Here is a 17,360-nt window from a genome sequence, read left to right as displayed (position 1 = left end):
CTATTTCTTGTAATAATTGAGAATTTTAAATATTTTAACTTCATTGCCCTGTAAGTTGAAGTAGTGGATCAAGGTGTGGCTGTAAGCAGGGAAGGATTATCAACTGTGTTCAAACTGTACTGAGTGGGAAGATGGGGCTGTTTACTTCATACAGAAAGTAACATTCAAATAAAACTGCTTGAAAGAACCAGCTGCAGCCAGGGAATTGTTGTTATTACTTTTTGCTACACTGTGTAAAGCTAAAGCAGGGATTGTAACCACATCTGCCTTGTAGCCGAGCGTTACTTTGTCTTTCTTTCTCACCTGGTTACAAGAAAGGAACAACATTCAGACCTGTGAGCAGCCTCTAGAAAAACACTACAGTGAAGATGAGAGGAGAGCCTGCACACTGAAATGAGCCCTCTGTTGTAGCGAGAGGCCTCTTCTTCCTTTCAGCTGTTTGTCCTGTGTGCATAGGGGAAGTTGTAACAGTTTGAGTCTCTTCAGCAACTGCAGTACTTCTAACTAGTGTGAACTGCAATGTATGTTCACTCTTTACAGAGAAGCTGCTACCTCATACTGCTGTATTTGAAATTTGGGCAGACCTGTTGGAAATGGAAATGAATGCATTTCAGGCGTTCTCACCTACTGCTACAGCAATCAGCTCTGTGTTAGCACTGCAGCTTAGAACTTGTGCTGTTCTGCCCTTTGCTTCATTTCAGAGCTAATAAACTCGAGTACAGTGAAAGGCTCCCCAGGGTGCTGCTGGTTGAGTCCCCATCCCAGAAAGGGACATGGTTTAACAGTGAGTTGTTACAGCAGTATGGTTAAATTGAGGCTGGAATTGATGATCTTGAAAGTCTTTACCAGCCCAAGCAATTCTATGGACAGTCTTTGCAAGGTGCAGTTAGCTAGTAGAAGGGAAGCTGACATCCACAAGTGAAGACAGTTCTGTAAGTGATGTTAGTCTGTTGGCTTCAGGGACTTTGAGATGTACGTCTGTTGTACAAACCTGTACATTGTAATGATGATTATGTAAGTGATTAATTACTGTTCCTACTAAACATGAGAAAAAGGGATAAAAGCTTCAGCTTTTTGAAAAGGAATCTTATTGTCACACATGCTATGACCTCAGTGTTTTTTAAAAACACTTTATTAGATGTTTATATTACAAGTAGTATAAACTCTCTTTCAAACACTACAGCACAAAGCTTTCCTGCAGCGTCATTCTACTCGGTGCTGGTTGCCATATGTTAAAAGTAGATGGCACTGTAGAAAGCATCTGTCAGTCATTACCTGAATTAGGTTAATGCAGTTCTTACTGTTAAATACTCTGAGTTGTATCAGCACAGCAATGTTTCTTGGTTAGAGGCTTCTCCTAGTCTGGGTGTTTTCCCTGGCTTCTTGGCTCGTAGTTTTTCCAGCATTTTCTGCAAGATTTAAAATCATGTGAGAATAGCATAGCTCAAGAAATGGTGGTGATAACACCAAGCTGTACAAGTGAGGTAATGCTGCTCTATAACAGAGAGAAGTATAAGAGTAGGTGGAAGAGTCTTCCCAGGGAAGCACCAAGCCTGCTTGTGCTTGGATCACACTCAGCAATACTGTTTGACACGAGCAGCTGGATCCCCTCAGTCCTTTTATTTGACCTCAAGTCACAAGAATTCAGTCTCAGGCTGATGTCCTTTAGAGAAAACTCAGCTGTAAGGGCTGCGTTGTATTGGCACGCTGCCTTGACTGGGGCAGTCTCAGACAGACTAAGCCAGTAGCAGTGCCTGGGAAGTCTCTAAAAGCTCACTGACTGAGCAAAGGTAGTATTCCCAAGAGGCTGTGCTGAAATGTTAAGACCTGGTTCACGGTCTGTTCAGTCATCACTGCAGAATTATGCCTCCAGTCTGATTAGAAGCTAGGGGACATGAATTGACCAGCTCGAGATGCTAAGAGGGGATTACTTTACCTTTTGAAACTCCTTAGCCTTTTCTCTGTTTTTAGCATAAGTTTCCTGCCTTGATTTTTCTTCTTTTCTGATCTTTACTTCTGAAAGTTGATTATAAAGTCTGTCAAAACATTAGAAAAAATACTGTCAGGAAGGAAAGGGGGAAAGCAGGAGTACATAACAGCCTTAAGGGCTTATACTGTCAACTGCTAGAAATTATAGCAATTCTGACTTTACTATCCCCTGATCTGGCATAACTTCAAGCTGACCTAACACAGACCCCACTCAACCACTGCATTTGTACACATGCATCATTACTAAATGCTGAGTGCAGCTGGGCAGGCTGCCAGCGCTTCCTTCCTGCTGCAAGCTGGGCAAGGGCATGGCTCAGTGTTCACCTGTATAAACATGTACTGTTAGGGCTCATATCAACAACTTCTCATTTATCTTGTTTAAATCCAAACTTCTTCCACTGTTCATGCAGTACCTTGAGGTGCGCTGGTACATTTCAGCTTCTCCAGCCTTCCTGTCTTCTGGAGAAGACACTTTCACTTCTCCTACTTTCTTCAGCTGATTCACAACTGCACCTTTTTTCCCTTTAAAAGACACAAACACAAAATGTATCCTAAATCTTTAATCCAGACAATACATCTATTTACAATACAAACTACAGTGCCCCAGTAAAGGTTTGCTCAGTTTGTGAAACTAATACTAGGTACTAATTGTAAAAGACAAAATCAACAGCTGTCAATGACAGACTTCTTCAATATACAAGAACTCAAAAGCATAAGAGGTTTCAAAGGTTGAGATAGAACTACAAAGAAAGAAACAGAATTGGTACAGTGGAGATGAATGTTTGTCTTAAAAACCACAGTGCCCAATGAGGCTGCTGGCTGTACTTGGAGCGAGTTGTGCTTCTCAGCAGCTGCCTACCAAACCCTGATAACAGGGTTAGAGATGCATTAGTTCACTTAGTACAGTTCTTTGACAACCAGTTATTTTGCAAAGACACATTATGATGATAAATGCAGATAAATGCAGTCTGCTTGCAACATGAGACAGCCAAAGTGGGGAAAAGGAGCTCCCACATCCCTAAGAAATTAAAGAATACCCCAACTGCAAAAGTGAAGATGCAACACATAGGAAAGGTTTTCTGTGATATTTAAAAACTAAAGCAGTCCTAGCCCACGTCACATGCCCAAGTAAACATACCAGGGATAAGACGACCCTCCTTTTGACTGCTTAATGTCTCAGACTTTTTCCTTTGAAACTGTCTGCCTTCTGGCTTTTCATTTTTTCTCTCTCTTTGTTTTATTTCTTCAACTCTTCTCAGGGATTTCTGGATGAAGTCCTTCTTTCTTTTCAAAAAAGATTCTTGCAAACTCCCTGGTGCAGAAGCAGACTCCAGCAGCATCACTGAGAAAGAAAAGTCAAGCATTTCTCACTTTCTGCAAAGAAACCACCTCTACTGATTCATACATTTCAGTGCATTTCTCCTAAGATGTTGACCAGGACCTGTTTTGACAACTAGTGTCAGGAAGTGACAGTTTTGCACAATAAGCAGTAATTCAGAGCTAAGGAATCTAGAAAGCAAAAGCAGTACTGCCAAAACAGATACTGCACCAAAACACAAAGACTGGAGAAGCCCCTAACAAATGGTTACAGCCTGGTAGATCCTTTCTTTCTTGTTTCACTATTTATGTTCTATACTGACATCAGAACATCTTTTAACTGCAGAGGTTCCTGACTGATAGGAGACAAACAAGGGAAGGTGCACTACGTACATAATGACAAGCAACAAAACATCACAAGAGTTTCAAAATTAAATATAGTTACAAATAAAACCAAATGAATCTCACTAATTATAGCCATTACCATCTATTGCTTAAGATGGCCTCCTACAGGAAGAGACAAGTTATTTCCTTGTCAGTAAAGCACACATCAAACCTGGGCCAAATGTACACAAACAGAGGCCAAACAGCAACATGCACCTGTCTAAGAGAAGTTATATTTTCCAAAGGAGAGGTGTAGTATCTTGCAATGACTTTTGTAAGTTAAAACTTCAGTATGTTGAAGCTGCACAGAATTACCTGCAGTCTGATGTGATGGACACTGACCCTCGGTAGCACTGTGGGCTTTGGAAGAGCTGTCAGGCCTTATGAGCACTGAAAAAACTGCATCTGGAACCACTGGTAAAAATTCTCTTTTCTGTTTCAAAAGGAATCATTAGTTGAAAATGCAGAAAATACACCAGAAATCTGAAGTAGTCATACAGTACCCTAACATGGACAAGACACAAGAAAAGACAGTCTTTTCCCTTTAGCAGATGCAAGAAAAACACCAGAAATGGACAGTGACAGTATTAGAATGCTTCTAAAAACACTCAAAAACTTCAAAACATTGCAGTCCCTTTGCCCAACAGCTGAACTAAGACTCACCTCAGTCAGAACACTGATGGCAGACCTGTCTGCACATGCTGGGTTATTTGTTTTATCCTCACTACTTCCCTCTTGGTTCATATGTTCAGTGTCTGATTCTGCAGTACTGACGTCATTGGAGCTCACAAAAGTGAGTTCAGGCTCTTCCATAATCCCACGCCCTGACTCAGTCTCCTTGCAGGTAGAAGACACAAAGCCTCAGTGTAAAAGCTATGTATCGTTTTATATAATATAAAATATTAAAGTATATAAACGATATATGCATTAAAATATATTTTAATCATATATATTTTAAAACCACTATTACTAGAAATAGCAACAGCTGCTAGCTTGTAAGAGGCTCATTCAACACAGAAAAGAAAAAAGAACCTGCCCAAAGCAATAATGAAGTCCAGAAGGATTGCCTTGCCCAAGGTGTTAACTGATACATCAAACCCATCCAACAAGAAGTTCAGTGGTTTGGTTTGTTTTTTAAAACCAGTAAGTAAAAAACAACCCAAAGCAATCAAACAAAGCTCTCTTCCACTCACCTCAATTTAAATCACTGCTGAAATCTAGTTTCAGGCCAGGTTGGTTGGTTTGTTTTAAAAATGAAAAAGGAAATAAGTTTCACAGTTTTCAATTACTTATGCTTTGGTTCTATCATTTACCTCCCAGACTGGGTTAAGATCAGTTAAGTAACTGCAGTTTCATGGCCATGCTGCACCAACTAACATCACTGCTAATTGCTTCAGTGCTGTGATCTAAAAGAGCAAGGACAGCAAATGTCCAAGAAACATGCAAGTCTGAAACCAGAACTATAAAAAGAACATCTGCCAAGTTTTCAGATGTTAAAGATCTAAAATAGCTTAGTAAAGGAAAAAAAAAGAAAAAAAAAAAAAAAAAAAAAAAAAAGACACAAACAAGTAAAAACAAGTAAACCACCAAAATACCTGCACAAAACACCACTTACTTTGGGAAATCTGTTCTACTTACCCAGATTGGAATACGAGATGAGCCTGCAGCCACAGAGTTAGAGTGTTTTTCATGTCCTCCCAGGCAGAAAGCATTCTGTTTTACTACTGCCTGTAAATTAACATCTGGGGCTTCCAAACTGATGTCTTCAGGAATCCTTGAAGACTTTTGTATTTCAAGAAAACTTTCACCTGGCTCCTTTGCATCTGTATTGCAGTGCAAATCCACCTCCACAGCTTTATCTGCTTCAGGTACACGAAATAATTTTTTGGGAAGCTCCAAGTACTTCCTATCAAGTCCCTTGACAGGTAATTTTTCAGAAGACAGAATCTCCTTTTTGAATGCTACGCCCTCTTTCAATGCGTGTTGAGGGAAAGGCTCAGCCACTGTCACTGGTGTGGTACTGAGCTGATAAAATGATTTTTGTTCTTCCAGCGAATTCAGACTTTGGTTTCGCATATCCTCCACTGAACACTGCAGACCAACACACTCCATACTCCTCACCAGACCTTCGTATTGTCTGTCAGATGAAACACTGTTCTCACTGCACCCGTTTTTAATCCCAGGATTTAGTTCCCAGGAGCTCTCTGACTCCGCATTGATGCCTGCTGGCCGAGCAGCATTCTGACAGCGATTGCTCAGAGCAGGTTCCAATTGCAGCGGGTGAAAAGATTCTTCCAAACCTGTTCCAAAAAGTCAAAATGTGAGCTTAACACAACCACATTTCAGCTTTAAAGGAATTCCTCCTTAACAGAGCTTTTGAGGAATGCGTGAACATCTGTGCAAATAACAGGTCAATTAACTACATCAGATCTCCTCCTCAGTCCTCTTTTCCCCAGGCTGAACAGACCCAGGTCTCTCAGCCTTTCCTCATCCAGGAGCTGCTCCAGGCCCTTTACCATCTTCGTGGTCCTCCGCTGCACTCCCAGAAAATCCCTGTCCTTTTGCAACTGGGGAGCTCAGAACTGGATACAGCAGTCTAAATGTGGCCTCACCAGGGACCAGAATAGAGGGGGAGGATCAGCTCCCTTGACCTGCTGGCCGTGCTCTTTGTCAGGCAGTTCCATAAATTGAATAATTTCCCCAAACTTACAAAACAAGGAAATGAAGATTTTTTTTTGGTAAAACTTATTAATTTCAGCCACCACTGGAATTAATGCACTATCATCATAATTGCTGCACAACGTAAGTACCATCTGCTTAGCACCTTCAATACAAAAGCAGATACTTGCATTCAAGTAATAACTGCTAAGGAAAGACCTTAACATTTTTGAGTTCTACACATTAAAGATGGTGGAGAAGATGATGTCTAAGAGAGAAGAATCAGAGCTAAAACATTTCCAAGCAGAGCTTATTTAGAAGAGTTCCTTCCCAGTTTCAACACAACAAAACAAGCTTTAAGATTGGTATTTACATATTGGCAATGGATCCATGCTTATAGCATTGATGAGGCTGCACTGTACATACCCACAGTAACATCCTCTTTGAAACACTCTTCTGATGTACTGCTGTTCGGCTTGTTTGTTTCAAGACTGCCCATCAGACTGCCTCTTTGTATATTCAAATTGGAGGTTCTCACTTCTAGAAACTGCTCTTCACTTTCTGTTGCAAATGTTGAAATCTAGCAGCAGAAAAAATCCTGATTAGGCTTCATTTTATTTTATTTTATTTTTAGGAATGAGAAGGATGAAAAGTTAATGGCAACATTTGCTTTCTGGATCACATTTCCCCTACAAACAGCAGAAATGCTTCCAGTTCCAGACGCGTAAAAAATTACTAAGGCATTTCATAAAAGTAAATTTCAAGTCAAGCAGAGCTTTTCTGCAGTACCTTCCTCAATTCTTTGTTGCCCTGTTGAATCTTGTAGTGAGAAATGGGTGATGAAACACTGAAGGCAGGACTTGGTTCCAAAGGCTGAAATAGCTGGTGGCAGAAGTTAGGAAAATGCCTCTCTGTTTCAGGAAAATCAAGCTCAGCTGCTAGAGCTATAAGAAAAGAAAACAGGTCATTTTAAAAAAATGGAAACTGACATCTCCTACCTTGCTTCTGGATGAAAAAGGAGAGGATAGAGATTTCCACAGGTGAACAAATGCTAGCTTGCAAAAACAGATCTTCACAGCGCTCAACTCCTTCACACTGACACAGTGCAAGTACAACTGCTGCAAGAAAGTGCTGAGGTCAAGAAGCTCTCTGTTAAGCACCTGAGAGACTGCATTAGAAGCTCTGTCCTGGTTTGGGTTTCCCAGTACAAAATGCACACACTGACACACTGCAGCAAGCCCAGTGAGCAGCCACAAGAACAAGTAAGGATGAAACACACAATGTTCAAAGAGAAACTTAAAAACTGGGTTTGTTCAGTTTTGCACAAAGTATTGAGAGCATGGGGGAAGAGGCACAGAGATCTCTGCTGTCTATGCTGTCCTAGAAAGAAGTACAGGGAAGGTGCAGACATCCTCTTGTTGAACATACTCAGTGAAAGAAAAGAGGCTCAAGACGATGGACAAAAGATGCAACACAGGAAATTCTGGTTACATATCAACTCTTTGAAAGGGTAGATAACAGCAGGACAAGGGGAAATGGTTTTAAGTTGAGGGAGGGAAGATTTAAGTTGGACGTCAGGGGGAAATTCTTTACAGAGAGAGTGGTGAGGTGCTGGAACAGGCTGCCCAGGAAGGTTGTGGATGCCCCATCCCTGAAGGTGTTCAAGGCCAGGTTGGATGGGGCCCTGGGCAGCCTGGTCTACTATTAAATGGGGAGGTTGGTGGCCCTGCATGTGGCAGGGGGGTTGGAGATTCATGATCCTTGAGGTCCCTTCCAACCCTGGCCATTCTGTGATATAAAGAAAAAAATTCCCAATTAAGGATTTTAAGCAAGATGTCTGAGTGGTATGAAATTCTTCCATGGGAGATAATCAGAACTTGGCTGGACAAACCCACAAGCAAGTTACCTCTCATTTGAGTGGGACTAAGAATTTCTGGTCTAGATTCATAGAATCACAGAATGGCCTGGGTTGAAAGGGACCACAATGATCATCCAGTTCCAACCCCCTGCTATGTGCAGGGTCGCCAACCAGCAGACCAGGCTGCCCAGAGCCACATCCAGCTTGGCCTTGAATGCCTCCAGGCATGGGGCATCCACAGCCTCCTTGGGCAGCCTGTTCCAGTGTGTCACCACCCTCTGTGTGAAAAACTTCCTCCTAATATCTAACCCAAACCTCCCCCATCTCAGTTTACAACCATTCCCCCTTGTCCTACCACTATCCACCCTCATAAACAGCCGTTCCCCGTCCTGTTCATACGCTCCCTTCAAGTACTGCAAGGCCACAATGAGGTCACCCTGCAGCCTTCTCTTCTCCAAGCTAAAAAATCCCAGTTCTCTCAACCTTTCCTCATAGAAGAGGTGTTCCAGCCCTCTGATCATCTTAGTGGCCCTCCTCTGGACCTGCTTTTAATTAATATAAAGATTAATAATAAAGATTAATATTAAAAACCAGAATCTATGATTCTGGGTTTTCCAACACATTCCTGAAGGAAGCAGTTCAAATTAAAATACCACTTATCACTGTGACAGATAGTAAGGATGGTTTTATTGTTATGAATCATTAAATGTGCACAGTTAAATAGCACAGAACTTCCACTACTTTGTTATCAGTGATTCTTCATCTATCAACTCCATCTGAATAATATAGTATTGTGTAGATACTGCTCTAAACTCCTGAATAGAGTTGTACATATGCAAACAATAATATTAGCACAAACAACAAAGAACAATGTTGCTATGGTGGAAGGAAGCTGCACAGAACTAGACTGTGATCCCATTATCTTCTTGGTGCACTACACAATGCTACATGTGGAGCACTGTAGCTACATTGCTACATAAAGCAGTGAAGGACTTGGTTCCATTAAGGCAGGAGTTCTGCTGTGCAGAATGTTTATTGCAAATGTAAGCTAAATATAAGGAACACTGAATACACATAATCCTGATTAAACTCATTCTGTACGACAGCACAGACACAAAAGCTTTAAAATAGAAAATACCTTCAAAATGTGTATTGTTGTCTGATGAAGAGTTCAACTCTCCACATTTCTCCAAGATCTGCTGAATCTGACTTCCTTTATCAAGGCACGTTACTCCTTCAGGCAACTCGGTTTCAGGCGCTCCAGGCAGATTCTCCTGCCTCTGCTGCAAGGTAAAAGGCAGCGAGGAGTCCCATGGGCTGCTTGGGATTCTTTTCCAAATTTGATCTTCCATGCTGTCAGACGACAATCCTGAAATAAGAAGCTAGATGCTCACATACTTATATATAAAGCATCTACATGAATTCACCTGAAAAGATGCTGCTTAATACCCTTAAATGCCTGTAACACCTTTTATTATTACTTATTTATTTATTTATTTTACATCCCATTGCAGATACAAGTGTCATGGAACCATTTGAGTTGGAAGGGATTCCCAAAGGTCATCTGGTCCAACTCACTTCCACGAAATGGGACACTTACAGCTCCATCAGGTGCTCCCAGCCCTGTCCAGCCTGACGGAGCAGGGAGGTGACCATCCCTCTGTACTCAGCTCTAGTGAGGCCACACCCCGAGTACTGTGTTCAGTTTGGGTTCCTCACTACAAGAAAGATATTGAGGCTCTGGAGCATGTCCAGAGAAGGGCAACAAAACTGGTGAGGGGTCTGGAGCACAAGTATTATGAGGAGCAGCTGAGGGAGCTGGGATTGTTCAGTCTGAAAAAGAGCGGGCTCAAAGGAGACCTTATTACACTCTATAACTATCTGAAGGAAGGTTGTGATGAGGAGGGGTTTGTCCTCTTCTCCCACGCAACAAACAGGACCTGAGGAAATGGTCACAAGTTGTACAAGAGGAGGTTTAGATTAGACATAAGGAAGAACTTTTTCTCTCAGAGAGTGGTCGGGCAACGGCCTGGAATGGCCTCCCAGGGAGGTGGTGGAGTTGCCATCCCTGGCAGTGTTCAAAAGGCATCTGGATGAGGAGCTACGAGATACAGTTCAGTAGCTTGTGGTAGCAATGGTAATGGGAGGATGGTTGGACTAGATGATCTTGTAGGTCACTTCCAACCTTGCGATCTTATGATCCTATGACCTTGTGTGTCTCCAAGGATGGGGCATCCACTACCACTCTGGGCACCCTGTTCCAGCACCTCACCGTTCTCACAGTAAAGAACTTCCCCCTGACATCCAACCTAAATCTCCTCTTCCTTAGTTTGAAATCATTTTCCCTTGTCCTGTCTCAACAGACCCTGCCAAAGAGCCCATCCCCTTCTTTTTTTTACAGCCCCCCTTTAGATACTGCAAGGTCTCCCTAGAGCCTTCTCTTCTTCATGCTGCACACCCCAGCTCTCTCAGCCTGTCCTCACAGGAGAGGTGTTCCATCCCTCGGAGCATTTTTGTGGCCCTCCTCTGGACGCGCTCCAACAGCTCCACATCTCTGCTGTACCGAGGACTCCACATCTGGATGCAGTGCTCCAGGTGAGGCCTCACAGCACAGAGCAGAGGGGCAGGATCACCTCCCTCTCCCTGCTGGCCGTAGCCGCACTGCTCTGGATGCAGCTGAGGATATGGTTGGTTCTCTGGGCTGAGGGCACACTGGCTCACATCCAGCTTCCCATCTCTACCAGTGCTCCAAAGTCCTTCTCAGCAGGGCTGTGCCCTGTCCTTTTGTCTCCCAGCTTGCACTGATAGTGGGGGTTGCCACAGGCCAGGTGCAAGATCTTGCACTTGGATTTGCATCATGAGGTTCAAGTGGGCCCACTGCTCAAGCCTCCTTTAGATCTCTCTGAATGCCATTTCATCCCTCAGTTGTGTCAATCACACCACACTGCTTGGTGTCAATCCTTTAATATGACCTTGAGCATCTTTATGACGTAGGGCAATGGTTTTATTCCTGTTTAAATAGAAACAACCTAATATAAATGCAACAAAATTAAAGGAATCGTGGAAACCACAAGCGGGTTCCTGGTTAGCACACCAGTCCCTCTTTGTCTCTCCTCTTACAGAAGCAATCAGAAAAGATCTTAATAATCACTGAGTGTCTGGAGGAAGCACAACCAGACTTGAAAAATGCATTAATGGAGCCGAGTAATCAAAACCTTAATGTTACTTTTTAAAAAATTTCTTCAAAAATAATCTTCAAAAATTGATTTATAAGCACCAAGTAACTGATACACATATATGGGTGTGTCTGAGATCAGATACGACTCAGATTGACAATATTAAGCCTTAAGTAAAGGCACAGGACACTATATCATCACTTCCAAATCCATCTCGTATTTGCAGGTGATAAAGTTGCTATACATCTTATTATAATATGTGCATTCCAGCTACACTCTGTAACATGTACTATAAATTCTTAAGCAAAGTTCCACATCGTATTTTTTCCAGAAGAATTCATGCCTAATGAATTAGATCCATTCTTCTATAAAATGAAGAAAACATCAGTTTTTCCATTTATGAGAACAATAAAACACTTACCAGTGTCAACAGGGCTGACATCCAGGGTTTCAGTAGTCAAAAAGCTTCCAGTGGAAATAGTTGAGGATAAGTCACAGGGTATTGCTTGCATGGAAGCCTCTGAACCTACATCCATGGGCACTACCTTAGAAAGTGCTTCCTAGGAGGAAGCAACATACAGGTTACCATGTATTCAGAACCCCATAACTGAAACCACAATCACAGATTTTATTCTGAGCTCAGTTCAAGTGTAGAAGCCTTCATTTTCTGCAGTCAGGCGAATGAAACTCATCATTGCTCAGTACACAACACTCACATCCAGTCTCCCAGACACAATTCCCTTCAGCAGCCCTCCCCCCAACACACACACACACACCACGCACACACAGACACACAAGAAGCCTCTCAGAACTACCTATAAATCATGACACCCAGAAGATTATTTATCTTCTGGTGCTCAGATTTGGCTATTTCTCATCACAGACCCACTTCAGTAGAACGGTAGATCTCAGAGGAATAAGCTGTAAAACTCAGGAACGTTCCAAGTACTTTCAAGACTGTGACTTGTGAATACAGGAGAATGACTGGAGAGCTTCATTCTACTTTTATGGTTAAATATATGTCAAATTACCTAGAAAACTGTATTCCTTAATTTTGAAGCTCTGCAGTCACAGAATAGAGACAGAGGGCTCTTACTTTCAAATTTTGAAGGATGAGATGAACATTTTACCTCTTCCAAAACTTTGAATTAAAACATATCAAAAAAATAAAAGATAAAAACCTAAGAAGCCCATTCCTCATACTATTTTTCATTATATATTAGCTATAAGTATACTTAACATACACTTATACACATATATACGCACTGTATGCACAAATAGTGGGGTATATCTATGAACAGTAATTTTTAAGCACTGTTTTTCATCTACTGCCAAAATAACAGGATCTTCGGACCAGAGAAAAGCAGTGGATCTCCTTGATTTTGGTGGGGCTTCTGATACTCTCTCTCTGTTCTTGTACCAGAATTTGGGTGTTACAGTCTACAGGGATGGACAACCAGACAGGTGGAAAACTGCTGGCTGATCAGGCCCAGAAGACAGTGACCAGCAGGTGATACTCGACCTGAGGTGGGAGAATAACTGGAGCATGACCAGCATCTACCCTGGAACCTGCCCTCTCTAACACCTTTGGTAAGGACCAAGAAGAGGCAACAGCATGCTCTCATTTGAACACTGGATGCACTCAGTAGCAGGTCTGACATCCAGGGGGGCCTCATGAAGATGAGACCTAAAGGAACACTATGAAACTCAGTGAGAATGAACACAGTCCTGCACCTGGGAAGAAACCATGCATCAGTCCAAGCCAGGGACTAACTGGGGAGCAACTCTATAAAAGAGGATCCAGGAGTCCTGGCAAACAGCAAGCTGCACACAGTGTGCTCTGCCAGCAAGGAGGGACAGCAGCATTCTGCACCGTATAAATGGGAATGCAGCCAGTAAATTCAGAGTGATCATCTCTCTTTGCTTGGTGCTTCTTATACTGTACCTAGAATCAATGCCCAGTCTTAGGCCTCCATTATAACACACAGACTTCCACTAAGAGCCACCAAAACGGTCAAGAGGGCTGGGGCTCTTCTCCCTGGTGAACACCAAGTCGAACATGAGTAGCAAATCCCTTACAGCAAAGCAGGTTCATGGTATCCTAGGCTGCATCAGGCAAAGTATCACTAGCAGGCTGAGGGAGGTGGTCCTTCCACTTTACTCAGCACTCGTGATGCCACACCTGCAGTGCTGGGTCCAGTTCTGGGCTCCCCAGTAGAGGAGAGACCCGGACATACCAGGAGCCATCCAACAAGAGCCATTAAGACAATTAAGGGACTGGAGCACCTCTTCTGTGAGGACAGGCTGAGAATTAGGATTCTCATTCCAGGAAAAGTGGCTCAGGACAAACTTGTCAATGTCCAAAAATACCTGAAGAGAGTGTGCTATAAGTATGAAACCAGGCTGCTGTCAGTGGTGTCCAGTGCCAGGACAAGAGGCAATGGAACACAGGAACTCCTTCGGAACAACAGGAAGCACTTCTGAGCTGTGTGAGTGCTGGAGCACTGCCACAGGTTGCCCAGACAGGTTGTGGAGTCTCCTCTTCGGAGATCCAGGTGGCTTCTGAGGTGGTCCCTTCCCACCTTGACTGTTCTGTGCTCTGAGGAAGGAGAGCTGGTGCGATCAGAAGGGAGAGCTTGCTGGGGGAAATTAGCAGCAGCCTGCCAGAGACTTCAGGAAGGGTACTGAAGTCTGGAACAGGCTGCCCAGGGAGGTTGGGGAGTCTCCTTCTCTAGATATGTTCAAGACCTGCCTCACTTGTGGTACTAATAGGAATGGGAGGGTGGTTGGACTAGATGATCTTGCAGGTCGTTTCCAACCTTGCGATTCTGTGGATGCCTACTTGTGTGACCTGCTGTAGGGAACCTGCTTTGGCAGGGGGGTTGGACTCGATGATCTCTGGAGGTCCCTTCCAACCCCTACAATTCTGTGATTCTGTGATACTGAGATGGGAGTCAGGCCCTTCAGTGCTGCATGTCTGGAGGGCAAATACAATGGGCATGAATTGAAGAAGCAAAGGTTCATACCAGTTATAAGGAAGAACTTTTCCAACAGGGCAGTTAAACAGCAGAACAGCTCACATGCAGGACCTGTAAGCCTCCACATTTGGAATTTTTCAAGATCCTACACAATAAAGCTCTGAGCAACCTTGTCTGATTCCACAGATGCCCCTGCTTTGATCAGGAGGTTGAGATAAGGACCTCACTAAATCCCTTATAACCTGAATTACCAGATGACTGTACTAATTCCTACCAACTCATGAGCATGCTGAGAATACAAGTTAAAGTTACCAAATGCCTAATTCAAGTCTACAAAAATAACATGTTTTTTGTTTTTGCACAGCATCCTTAAAACACATCTCAAAGAATAAATCACACTACACATTTACTCTGGTTGACTGACCGCACGAGTGCTTCCAAACGATGGTGCAGAATGCAGTGTGCCCCCTCCAACTGCAGCAGCAAGAACTGGGACATCGTGAGCCACAATAGAATCTTGGGAGTGAGCTAAAAACAAATTTAATAGAAAGCAGTTCATTGTCAGTGCTTTTTTTTTTTTTCCTTTAATTGCCGTTATTTTTTTGGAACACCAGGTGGCAGTAATACCCCACTGCTGCTATTCTCACTGCTAGCGCACTGATTTTGCCCATTTCTTACCTTTTTCTTCTCACTTTCTGCTCCATTGCACCACAGTTACTGATTAGCAAGACTGCTCTTTGAAGAGCATGCATGAAGAGCTATAAATGCATGTTTTGGCCTTGAAGGATAAAGTACATCTCTGGTAGTGTTACTAGAACCATTTATTGGAGTGGAGAAATCTTTCTGTCCTCTACTATTAGAACAATTATGAAGAAAATAGGACTTTAAATAAGAAAAACCAGAGACATGAATTGTCTAACTAATGCATGAATACTACCACAGAAACGAACCACCTCTTAGACACAGAAATAAGATGAAGGTCTGTGGGAAAAGTACCATAGCAGCACTAGAAAAAAAAATGTATGCATTCAACGCTGACAAGCATTCAGGTCTGGCAGCTCTTCTAAGACCTTAAATCAACATCCAGCAGCAAACACTTCCATATTCTTATCTTGAGTATTATTTTTCAAGGAAAATGTTAAATATCAAAACGAAGTTGCAGTTAATAGAAGCAGATACGTTTTCTCCCAGTTCTACAAGAATTGGCAACAAAGATTTCAAATCCCCAATTCTCCTGACATTCCTAACAAGAAGCAGTGGCAAGAAAAAGCTGTAAAACACACAGAAACTGGAAACAGACCACTTATTTTAAAATGAAATAAAAACTGAAATGCTGAAATAAGCTACCATGGAAAGCCAGAAATTCTCATTTTCCTGTTCACTTTACATCAATATTAGATATTTCTATGAAATAAATGTTTTATTTCATGAAGGACATCAGAGTGACAAGAGATGATACTCCAGTATCCAGCACGGTTTTGTATATATATTCTATGAAGAGCTACTCTACAAACATTTTATTCCTATACTTAGTAATTTGCATTGTTCTGTGATATAAACACAAGGGACAAACAGCAGCAGCTTCAAGCTATAAACCCAAATTACTCATTTCAGAGTAAAAAATACAACACACCCACACCACCTGCCTTTATTACAGTACCATCCTTAAAAGGCTGCTCTTGGTGACTCATAAAAGAGGTGGGCTTTTTATTTTTTTATTTCTCCTTCCAAACTAATAGCACAGAGTTCACATTGCTCACAGCTTCCCGACATCTGCACGGGCCTCTCATTTTAGCCTGGCCACCAGACAGTGACAGAAAGAAGTGCTACCTGAAGCTGAAGGAAGAAGCAGCAGTAGTAATTTTAGGATGCAGCTGAGAGACCTGAATGACAAATCACACACAGACAGTGAAAAACAGATTAGCCCAAACCTTATTATTAAGAAGAGGAAAAAGAAGTCAATAGTTGTACCTGTTTCTAAATTGGTGAAAGGTAAGACTGTCTGTTGTAATAATGAATTAGGGACAAATATTTGAGATTATTAAAAATAAACTGAAGTCTTAATCTCGGGTCACATGGAAAATAATCGTGCGTGGAATAACACCTGCTTAGGGCAGCAACACATGAAAATGATCACATCTGGAACACTGCCCAAGGAGACTCCTAAAGGCTAAAGGCAGGGGTGAATGCAGAGAAGGGCTTGTTGATATGCAGGGAAGGAGAACTGTGAAAAAGTTGCATGCATCAGGTCTAGTCACTGTCTTCAAGACAATTTCCCTAAGGAACTGAGGTTTGTGTGATCAAACTGCCTGTCTCATCTGCGGGATTACTCTGCAGTTCCCTATTAACAATTTACATTCTATTAGCCCTTTTTAATTCTTCTGCAAATTGAATTTAGAAGAAGAAAACTCAAATATGTTAAGTTCCTAACTCACCTTGAGAGATACCAGTGCCATGGTAAGAGGAAGCAATCTGAATCAGTGAGGCAAACAGTCCAACATCACTAACAGCTACCCATGCCCCCTGCCCAGTCTGTGCAGCACCTGTATCCGCTCAATGCAGAGGTCAGGGATTCATGCTCCCCTAACCAGAAGCAGTGCTCAAGATCCCCTCTTTCCCCCTTTGCACCCACGTGTCTGCACCTAAATTTAAGCAGTTTTTTTTCTCCTCATCTTGTAATAATTGAAGAAAATGAACAGTTACAGAAACTTCCCCCCAAATTTGCCTGTCACTCAGTGACAAATCTCACACACCAAACCAAACAAGCTTTGTTGCTGAAGCACCCAAATTGATTTACCAAGTTTATCTTCATGAACCTGCACACCTTTAACCTTTTTATCTTTAACACTTTGATGAAGCAAGTGAACAGCCATTAATAGGATTTGTGCACATCAAGTAGTTCTACAATCACAAAATAGTACAACTTTAGGCTGCAAAGGTGCACATTATTTGAAGGAGGGTGGAAACCTCCAAGAATAAGGTCACGATCACATGTAGAAA

General features: G+C 42.3%; 1 protein-coding gene across 1 annotated transcript in view; it reads right to left on the bottom strand.

Moving 5' to 3' along the window:
• Nucleotides 1-1,322: 1,322 nt before the first annotated feature.
• Nucleotides 1,323-17,360, bottom strand: part of CEP295 (centrosomal protein 295) — a gene marked incomplete at its 3' end in the record, with an annotated part of 41,162 nt that continues 25,124 nt past the window's right edge. The window contains exons 18-29 of the mRNA XM_079535204.1: nt 14,785-14,888; nt 11,804-11,942; nt 9,345-9,575; nt 7,138-7,292; nt 6,775-6,928; nt 5,329-5,990; nt 4,354-4,527; nt 4,006-4,123; nt 3,128-3,331; nt 2,403-2,511; nt 1,937-2,036; nt 1,323-1,409 (exon numbers count right to left, since the gene is read on the bottom strand). Coding sequence (XP_079391330.1) covers nt 1,323-1,409; nt 1,937-2,036; nt 2,403-2,511; nt 3,128-3,331; nt 4,006-4,123; nt 4,354-4,527; nt 5,329-5,990; nt 6,775-6,928; nt 7,138-7,292; nt 9,345-9,575; nt 11,804-11,942; nt 14,785-14,888 — 2,237 coding nt within the window. The remainder of the gene's footprint in view (nt 1,410-1,936; nt 2,037-2,402; nt 2,512-3,127; nt 3,332-4,005; nt 4,124-4,353; nt 4,528-5,328; nt 5,991-6,774; nt 6,929-7,137; nt 7,293-9,344; nt 9,576-11,803; nt 11,943-14,784; nt 14,889-17,360) is intronic.

This window comes from Tetrao urogallus (genome assembly GCF_951394365.1).
Source record: "Tetrao urogallus genome assembly, chromosome: 1".
Taxonomy (NCBI): domain Eukaryota; kingdom Metazoa; phylum Chordata; class Aves; order Galliformes; family Phasianidae; genus Tetrao; species Tetrao urogallus.
This window is presented reverse-complemented; position numbering and strand designations above follow the sequence as displayed.